Consider the following 9,506-nt stretch of genomic DNA (forward strand, 5'->3'; position numbering starts at 1 on the left):
TTTTTCTGAAAAATAATATTAAGAAATGAAATTAAATTAAACTATATGAAATGAGATGAGATTCTTCGAGTTTGAATATGTAAGTAATGGCAGGTAATACGTATGGTTACAGTTTGTTTAAAACTTTACAAATGTTTAAAACAGACGATTGTCTTCTCTTCAGTGACGACAATGACTTCTCATCTAGACACAGACAGTGCAACATCTTAAGCTTTTATAAAAATGAAATATTGTAATGGTGTAATAGTGTACAAAGTATTTGCAATATCATTATATTAACCACTAGCGACCCGCCTTCTCTTCGCTTCGGAAACATGAAACCAAAAAAAATAAATAAAAAAAAGTAGCCTATGTTCATCAGGGACAATGTCGGCTTCTAATGGAAAAATAATTTTTCAAATCGGTTCAGTAGTTTCGGAGCCTATTCGAAACAAACAAACAAACAAATCTTTCCTCTTTATAATATTAGTATAGATGAAGCAGTGTTTTTTAAATAGCCCCTCATCTCCTCCAGAACCCAATCCCCTCAAATAAAACTGTCTAACAGAGATGATATGGAATGAAATATAATCTCAGTAAAATGGTGGTCATTTGCTGAGATATTTTCAGTGGACATTTTGGAGGATCCCGAGAACTTACGTCCAGCGTCTTTGTTTCATTTTCCCACATTTGTGCACTTTCACAGATATTAAACAGTTAAGAAACCACCGTTATTACACAATTGAACCCGAAGAAACACTAAATAGACAAAATAAAACAAATCACACAACTTCACTTCTCGCGCTCCCGCCAAAAAGTCCTCATATATTTTTCTCGTAAAACTAGCAAAGAGTAGGTATTTAACACTAACGTATGTGTGAGGCCATGTTAACAAAGATGCTACTCTCCGCTTATTTCCTCCCGCATTAGGAGGAGAAATATTACACCCCCGATCACCCTCTTCGGCCAACCTATACCCTGGACCAGGAAGGTCAAGTACCTGGGAGTAACCCTGGATGCATCCATGACATTCCGTCCGCATATAAAAACAGTCCGTGACCGTGCCGCATTTATTCTCGGTAGACTCTATCCCATGATCTGTAAGCGGAGTAAAATGTCCCTTCGGAACAAGGTGACACTTTACAAAACTTGCATAAGGCCCGTCATGACTTACGTGAGTGTGGTGTTCGCTCACGCGGCCCGCACACACATAGACACCCTCCAATCCCTACAATCCCGCTTTTGCGGGTTAGCCGTCGGGGCTCCGTGGTTCGTGAGGAACGTCGACCTTCACGGCGACCTGGGCCTCGAATCGATCCGCAAACACATGAAGTTAGTGTCGGAACGTTACTTCGATAAGGCTATGCGTCATGATAATCGCCTTATCGTTGCCGCCGCTGATTACTCCCCGAATCCTGATCACGCAGGAGCAAGTCACCGTCGTCGCCCTAGACACGTCCTTACGGATCCATCAGATCCAATAACTCTTGCATTAGATACCTTCAGCTCTAACATTAGGAGCAGGCTGAGGAACCCCGGTAACCGTACTCGTCGAACTCGACAAAGAGGTCGACGTGCAACCTAACCCATGCATCAGCCCGCTGAGTTTCTCGCCGGATCTTCTCAGTGGGTCGCGATTCCGATCCGGTAGTAGATTCATTCGCGAAGCAATTGCTCTTGAGTTGTTAGGTCTCGTTCGGAGGCGCTCGGGCAGTTGTTAGCAAATCCCCCCCCTCCTGGCTGAGCCTTTGCTCGCCCACCTGTCCTGGTGAAGCTGGAAAGGCCTCCGAGCCACCAGTAATCTTTCAATCATAAAAAAAAAAAAAAAAACGAAGATGCTATATTTGGAGCCGAATTGTTGATAAACCACCCACTATTAAGTTATTTCGAATTAATCGACTTTTATTAGAATTATTGTTCTCGGTCTTCACAAGTCGTAGGCATAGTTATATAAATTTTTACGATTTAATCTCGCATTATACCGTCATTCGATTGTTTCTGATATTTCGAATATTTTACAGTTTTGGTGATTCGTCGACACAGATTGCTTGTCAGTCCGCGTGTACCTACGGATCTTGTTTATAATGAACATTGATATGGATTTACTTTGGCTTTGTTTTGGCTGCCCAGAGAAAATTACGACAGATATAGAGATAAACAGATCGATACACATTAGTTTAAAGTACTTTCTAGATGAACAGGGACCAGTCATATTCAGACAACAATGTACCATCCGGCCGCCAACGAAATGATCGAAAGATTCCACCGCCAACTCAAATCGGCAATTATGAGCTACGACAACGATGCTTAAGACGAGATTCTGCTTTGGGTACTTCTGGGACGATTTTACAGCCCACCTGGGGTTCAGCGGTTACCGCAGCCCATAGACATCTACAACGAAAATGCGCCACACACCTTGAGATATAAGTTCTAAGGTCTCAGTATAGTTACAACGGCTGCCCCACCCTTCAAACCGAAACGCATTACTGCTTCACGGCAGAAATAGGCGGGGCGGTGGTACCCACCCGTGCGGACTCACAAGAGGTCCTACCACCAGTAAGAATCTAAAGTATATCTAAGGTCTCAGTTTAATAACAACGGCTGTCTCACATTTCAAACCAAAACCCATTACTGCTTCAGAGCAGGAATAGGCTTGATGGTGGTACCTATTCTTGCGGACTCACAAGAAGTCATACTACCAGTAGGAAAAAGTAAATAAAGTAAAGTAGTAGTAGTAAATTATAATTTTTGGGGTTTGATTTTTTTTATTACAAGATGTTATTTCTTCACCGTGGAAGTCAATCGTGAACATTTATTAAGTAGGTACATCTTTCATTAGAAAAATTGGTAATTGCCAGCGGGACTTTGACACCGATGCATCGCAAGATAAGAATGCAGCTTATGCAGCGGAAGTCTTATCCTGCAGGCCACGACAAATTCAAACTTCTTACACGAATGAACGATCTCAAGGTCCATCTGATTGATTACTGCAGCCCAGAGATGTCAACAGCGTCAGTGCCGCCAACCGCTTTGAGACATAAGTTCTAAGTCTCAGTTCTATAGTACGACCCCTCGCCCTTCAAACTGGAATACATTACAGCTTGACGGTAGTACTAAGCAGGGTAGTGGTACCTATCCGTAAATCCAACAAGGATACGTGGTACCTATCCGTGCGGGCTCACAAGACGCTCTACCACCAGTAATTAGGCAAATTATAATTTTTGCGGGTGTTATTGTTATGTTGACACGATGTAATTCCTTCACTGTGGAAGTAAATAGTGAACAAGTGTTGTGTATCATTGGACATCTGTCAAATGTCTTGTGTCCTATGATAGCTACCGCCACAATCGCATCGTTCGCAGCTGATGTAGAGTTCACCCGTATTATCTGGAATCACTGTTTTGTTTTTTTTCAGAAGGGTGTGCGGGCATGTGCTCTTCCAGGAAGATGGGTTTTTTATCATCCGCCCGAGCATCATCGAAGGAGACCTAACAACTCAAGAGCAGCTGCTTCGCGAATGCACTACGGAATGGGAATCGCGACCAGCTGAGAAGATTCAGCGAGAAACTCAGCGAGCTGATGTATGGGTTAGGTTCCACGTTGAACTTTGATGAGTACAAGTACGGTTACCAGGGTCCCCACGTCCATGCACTTAATACTAGAGCTGCACAAGCTAATGACAATGTCAATGGATCGAATGTTTTAGAATGTGTTCTTTCGCGTACTTTTCCAGTGATACATTTGATAGGTACCATCCAACCTTGAAGCTGGATACCACGGTGTTTCCCGAAGAATCGGATATGTGCTTCAAACCAGCTTTAATATATATTAGTCAGAGGTAAACAGCGGCTTTGCTATGTCGTTGCTGTTGTGTATGTCGCCGACGGATATCTACCTCCTTAAGAACGTCCGTATGCACGCGTCCCTTCAAAGGTAAGAAAACCATGATACCGTTAAGTATAATTAATTTATTATCATTCTTCGTATTTATTATGGGTCTTAATAATTTTCATTCAGCGTCATTTGTGTATACAGCTTGTCCTAAACCTTGAACCTGTAATTGAAATGGCAGACCGTAGTTTGTCTTGTGTAGATCACCGCTTCTCCTATAAATTTGTTTTTTCTTTAATCTATTCGTGTGCTTCGATGGCGAGTAAGGTTTTGCTTTGATTTTTTGAATAACCAATTCTTTGTATAGGGCCATCGGAACATAAACTTTATTGTTAGCCTCATGGTGAGGCTCTATGCGAGTTTCATTCTTTATTCCGGTCAAGAATTTTTCAATGCTCTGAGCCTTGTGGATTTCCTCTAGACATTGCTGTTCAATGCTCCTAATAACCGTGGTCATGCTGTCAACTAGATATGCTGTTAAGTCTGATATCATCTGATCCTTGGATTTTTTATGTTTCCCGCCAAATTTGGGTTTCTGTGCGGTATTTTTCCCCCTGTTATTGGCTGGCCTGTTTTTAAATACTTTATTGGTTCTATAAGATTTATTTTTGTCGTTTCTATTTTCAGTTATCATTTTATTTCTAACTGATAGATTTCTTTTGTCGTAAATGTTGTCTCTCAAATAATTTGTGATATCGTCGTCCATAGGAGCTCTGCACAGCGCCCTCAAAAAACGATCCTCTTCGTGGCCCTTCTTAAAGTTGGCCTTTGAATTGAAACGACAATAACTGCTTCGACAAGTCGGATTCGTAATTAAATCCTCAAATTTTCTGCAACCGAATCTGTAGAATGGCGCTAGATTGTCGTTTACAGTCTGTATTTTTCGGTCAAGCAAAGGATTCGTTGGGTCTTGTGTTTCGGCATCACGCTGATTCGTTGGGCGCGAATATAAATATTTGATGTTTCTATCGTTCTCCGTAATCCTGTGGTCGTCAAAATGCGGGACTATAGCTTCCTCGTAATTTGCATTAAATTGATCATCGTTCGTCATTATTCCGTTCCACAATTGTATTTGTTTTAATAATTCATCATTACTCCTTTTTGCCGTTGTAGTTACAACACAAAACGATATTATGTTAATGAGAAGTCTTCTCATTTTTTGTTTTATTAATCTGAAAGAATAGGTAACACTGAAATAGGTACTAAAGTTTTATCGGGAAAATTTTAGTACCTATGTACGTAGGTACTTGGATTATTAATTAAAAATAAAATCCTGAGAAGTTACAAATTCGGAATTGATTAAATTCGAATTTTAATTGTGCATGAAATCGAATTTCCTCCGTATCAAAAATAAAACATTGATCATAAAAGAAAAGAAAAAACTGAAATGAGTATTTACTCCGAAAGTTTTTGTCAGTTAAAAAAAACAACTTAAAATTTTTTGTTAAGCAACTTTGATGAACACGATTTCCACAATAATGGACGGTCTTATTGTCCTCATCGCCTCCGACATTGTTGATGTCGTAAAATAGATCGTATGCTGATTTTGAAAGTAATAAATAATAAGTGAAGCAGTAATGCGTTGCGGTTTGAAGGGTAGGGCAACCGTTGTAACTATACTTGAGACCTTAGAACTTATATCTCAAGGTGGGTGGCGCATTTACGTTGTAGATGTCTATGGGCTCCAGTAACCACTTAACATCAGGTGGGATGTGAGCTCGTCCATCCATCTAAGCAATAAAATAAAATATGTCTATATGTTAAGATTATATCACTATAACGTTTTGATGCTAATCAAATTTGTTCTAAAATAAAGCATTATTTGTGAACTATTCCACGCGGACAAAGTCGCGGGCAAACACTAGTATATCATATCATCCGTAATGAGAGCTCATTGGAACGATTAATGGTTCAAGGAAGAGTAGACGGTCAACGCTCTCGCGGCTGATCACCCACAAGGTGGACAGACTTGATTAAGTCATCTACTAAGTGTTCCCTTACTGAATGTACACGTACTGCCACAAATAGAGAGAGATGGAGAAGTCTCTCAAAAGCCGCAACCAAGCAATAAGACATACGTAATCACGAAGAAGAAGTTATGTCGACGACTCGTGATATCTGAGGTAAATAATATATTTAAAAGGAATTTATTAATAGGAATTGTTTGAGAGGGGATCCTCATCTGGTTTTTATCATCGCACCTCCCGCCATCGGAGGTACCACCACCCTGCCTATTTCTGCCGTGAAGCAGTAATGTGTTTCGGTTTGAAGGGCGGGGTACCCGTTGTTACTGAGACCTTAGAACTGATATCTCAAGGGGGGTGGCGCATTTACGTCGTAGATGTCTATGGGCTTCAGTAACCACTTAACACCAGATGGGCTGTGAACTCGTCCATCAATCTAAGCAATAAAAAAAAAGATTGGGCTCCCAATTGTTATTTTTTTATTTTTGTAAAGTTCATATTTGGCTCTCTGGTTAGATAAGCGCATAAAAACACTGAAATATAATTTGTTATTCCTTTAATTCCTCGGGTATCTGTAAATGTCCGACTACCTCCATCGTGATGGGTACCGCGTAATGCATCAGAATTTCGCTTTCAAGATCGGGCTTGTTGTATCTCCTCGCGAAGTCATTTCCGTCGTGTAGACTACGCACCGTGGCTTGTAATCTCCTGTTAAATTGTGAGTTTTTCACTAGCTTTTGAAGATTTTCTTCGAAATCATCCTCATTTTTGTTATTCTGCACCATCGTGTCGTGATAGGCGAAGTCCGTGTTGGATTTACGTGCTTTTCCAACTGATGCGGCAGGATTACTTTTTCTCGAAGCGTAAAGGATATTCTTTAAGGCGTTCACGACGGAATGATGGGTGTTAGATTTACGCGCGTCGTTTTCCATGTTTCTGCGGTAGAACAAAATTACCCTCGTTTATTCCGTCACACGACTGGTTAGTTGGCTGGTGATTGGCTCACAAGAAACGATGAGTGTGTCTGTGTCCTTTGGTAACGGTTAATGAAATATTTCAACAAATTTTCTAAGTTTTTGCTGGTTGGTAAAAAATGTGTCTAACAAGAGGTTTTTTTTATTGCTTCAGTGGGTGCTCATTACATTACATTAGGAATTCCCTGGACAGCACATTGCACCAACGTGTCGATCCTTCAAGAAGTCCAGATAAAGACGAGGCTTTCTACCATCTGCCTATTTAGAGTTCTGGCATATTTTGGCCACATTGCAAGAAACGATAACGGCAGCTTGGAGAAGCTAATGGTGACTGACAAGGTGGGCGGAAGAAGACCACGAGGTAGAGGCCCGTCACGTTGGACTGACCAGATCTGCGCTACCCTCGACACCACAGTTCACGATGCTCTACACTCGGCGGCAGATAGAGGCAAATGGCGTGGAATGATCCGGAATAAACTCTTGTTGCGAGGCGGTGGTTACGACCCTCAGTATTGAGGAAACCGAAGCAAGAAGAAGAAGGGTGGACCAGCTTATCGCCTATTTGGTGGTACGTGGTTACCGTAGCCCATAGACATCAACAACAGTAATATCGCCACTCATCTTGAGACATGAGTTCTAAGTCTCTGCTATACCTATAGTATAATGGCTGCTTCGCCCTTGAAACCAGAGCGAAATTTACTGTTTCACAACAGAAATAGGAAGAGTGGTGGTACCTACCCGTACGGGCTCACAAGGATCCCTGCCACCAGTTTACCTACCACCAAGTATGTGTGCATACGAATTTCAATTTTGTAGGTTCCATTTTAAATTGTAATGATTTAATTAAGCTTGATTATTTTAATGGTATCATGCTTCGCTCGTGTGGACCATACTTTATATCGCATGGATCCGGAAAAGTAGCCCATGTAAATCAAAATTACTTTTACGTTATCGTTAATACTTTAAAGTTTTTGTGGTCAACGGCTTATACATACGGAATAACATCGTTTAGTAAAAATCAAACCCGGAACATTATTATTTGTGTAATCACTGGTGGTAGGACCTTTTGTGAGTCCGCGCGGGTAGATACCCCACCCTGCCTATCTCTGCCGTGAAACAGTAATGCGTTTCAGTTTGAAGGGTGGGGCAGCCGTTGTAACTATACTGAGACCTTAGAACTTATATCTCAAGGTAGGTGGCAGCATTTACGTTGTAGATGTCTATGGGCTCCGGTAACCACTTAACACCAGGTGTGCGTGAGCTCGTCTACCCACCTAAGCAATAAAATGAATAAAATAACAATTATGTGGAAGCGAGGAGTACATTGGAGTTTAAGTAAAAATAAGTACCAGTACCTATTTTGGTCCTGCATTACGGACGCAATGTCGAAGCGGTCGGCGTCGTCTCCAAATACCATGTCAGGCTTGACACCTGTCGATATGTAAGCCAAGACCGCCGGAGCGACGATTGCCATGTAACATAAGATAATCTGAAAATTTAAGAGTGTGAGTTTTTCTATTCCCGAAAATTATTTTTATGCTAAGAGCTGTATCCAACAGCGCGAGTTACTTGAAAGAATAAATAAAACAGATTCTAATTCTGTTGTGGATTCCTTAAGAGAGTCACTTGCTCGTTCCCAGCACTGTCACGACAGATATTGGACGCTATTGGACCGCTATTGGATTGGTGGTAGAAGTTTTCTTTTGTGCGTTCGACAGAAACAGGGTGAAAGTAGCCCCAGTGATTAAGAAATTAAAGAGCGGACGTTTAGCGTGGTGGTGATGCGTAGAGAGAAAATGCATGTGACTAGGAGATGTATGGAAACGGTAGTGCAAGGTAGAGGGGGAAGAGGTCGACCGAAGAAGACACGGGTGGAGTGTGTGAATGACGATATGAGAGAGAGAGAGGAGTGAGTGTTGAGATGACGACTGATAGAAGCGAATGGAATAGAAAAAATCGCTGTGCCGACCACATCTAGAGAGATAAGGCGGAGGCAAAGAAGAAGAAGTTCGACATTCCCTAACCTCTTCAACAAGTGCGGTGATGAACACGTCATACGAACAGTTTATATTGTAATGGCTCACTCTACAAACCGAAAGGAATGAGTACCTTGCGGCAGAAATAGGGGTATGGTCATTACTTGTATTGACTGGTGGCAGGACCTCATGTGAGCCTGCACGGGTAGGTACCACCACCCTGCCTATTTCTGCCGTGAAGCAATAATGTGTTTCGGTGTGAAGGGTGGGGCAGCCGTTGTAACTATAATGAGACCTTAGAACTTATATCTTAAAGTGGGTGGCGCATTTACGTTGTAGATGCCTATGGGTTCCAGTAGCCACTTAACACCAGGTGGGCTGTGAGCTCGTCCGACCATCTAAGCAATAAATAAAAAAAAACTTATCAACGAGTTAGATGCTCCACTTTCCGACATCATATCGAAACTCGTAAAATCCAATATCGTACCCATCAGCTGTCCAGCTGTATTTAAGTGGTCATGTCAGGCTCCGGTAAACACAACACCAGATAGAGTATGAGACCATAAAGCCATTCGACTTATACCTACCTAAATATGCAAAAAACCAAACCGAGTTGTTGTTAACGGCAAGCGGAAATTAATATTTAAATTTATTTATTTGTTGTCACTGGTCACAATATTAGTGCGAAGATATAAAATGATTGCATTGTCATCGGTTTTTTA

At 41.5% G+C, this 9,506-nt stretch overlaps 2 protein-coding genes across 2 annotated transcripts; both read right to left on the minus strand.

Moving 5' to 3' along the window:
• Positions 1-3,931: 3,931 nt before the first annotated feature.
• Positions 3,932-6,644, minus strand: LOC110385163 (uncharacterized). Its single transcript, XM_021347878.3, has 2 exons — positions 6,527-6,644; positions 3,932-5,042 (listed from the first exon to the last, which is right to left on the minus strand). Exon 2 carries the CDS (start codon positions 5,024-5,026, stop codon positions 3,989-3,991), a length of 1,038 nt encoding a protein of 345 aa, XP_021203553.1. The 5' UTR covers positions 5,027-5,042; positions 6,527-6,644; the 3' UTR covers positions 3,932-3,988.
• On the minus strand, positions 6,375-8,400 carry LOC105841613 (uncharacterized). Its single transcript, XM_012690251.4, has 2 exons — positions 8,164-8,400; positions 6,375-6,770 (listed from the first exon to the last, which is right to left on the minus strand). The coding sequence occupies exons 1-2, from the start codon at positions 8,280-8,282 to the stop codon at positions 6,383-6,385; spliced, it is 507 nt and encodes a 168-aa protein (XP_012545705.1). The 5' UTR covers positions 8,283-8,400; the 3' UTR covers positions 6,375-6,382.
• Positions 8,401-9,506: the final 1,106 nt, after the last annotated feature.

This window comes from Bombyx mori, chromosome 20 (assembly GCF_030269925.1).
Source record: "Bombyx mori chromosome 20, ASM3026992v2".
NCBI lineage: Eukaryota > Metazoa > Arthropoda > Insecta > Lepidoptera > Bombycidae > Bombyx > Bombyx mori.

Bases quoted from the DNA above. Each gene is read 5' to 3' on its own strand.
- LOC105841613 (XM_012690251.4), bottom strand. From the start codon at position 8,282: ATGGCAATCGTCGCTCCGGCGGTCTTGGCTTACATATCGACAGGTGTC. The intron at 6,771-8,163 runs GTACTGGTACTT...GTTCTACCGCAG, and splicing joins GTAATGCAGGACCAAAATAG to AAACATGGAAAACGACGCGC.
- LOC110385163 (XM_021347878.3), bottom strand. From the start codon at position 5,026: ATGAGAAGACTTCTCATTAACATAATATCGTTTTGTGTTGTAACTACA.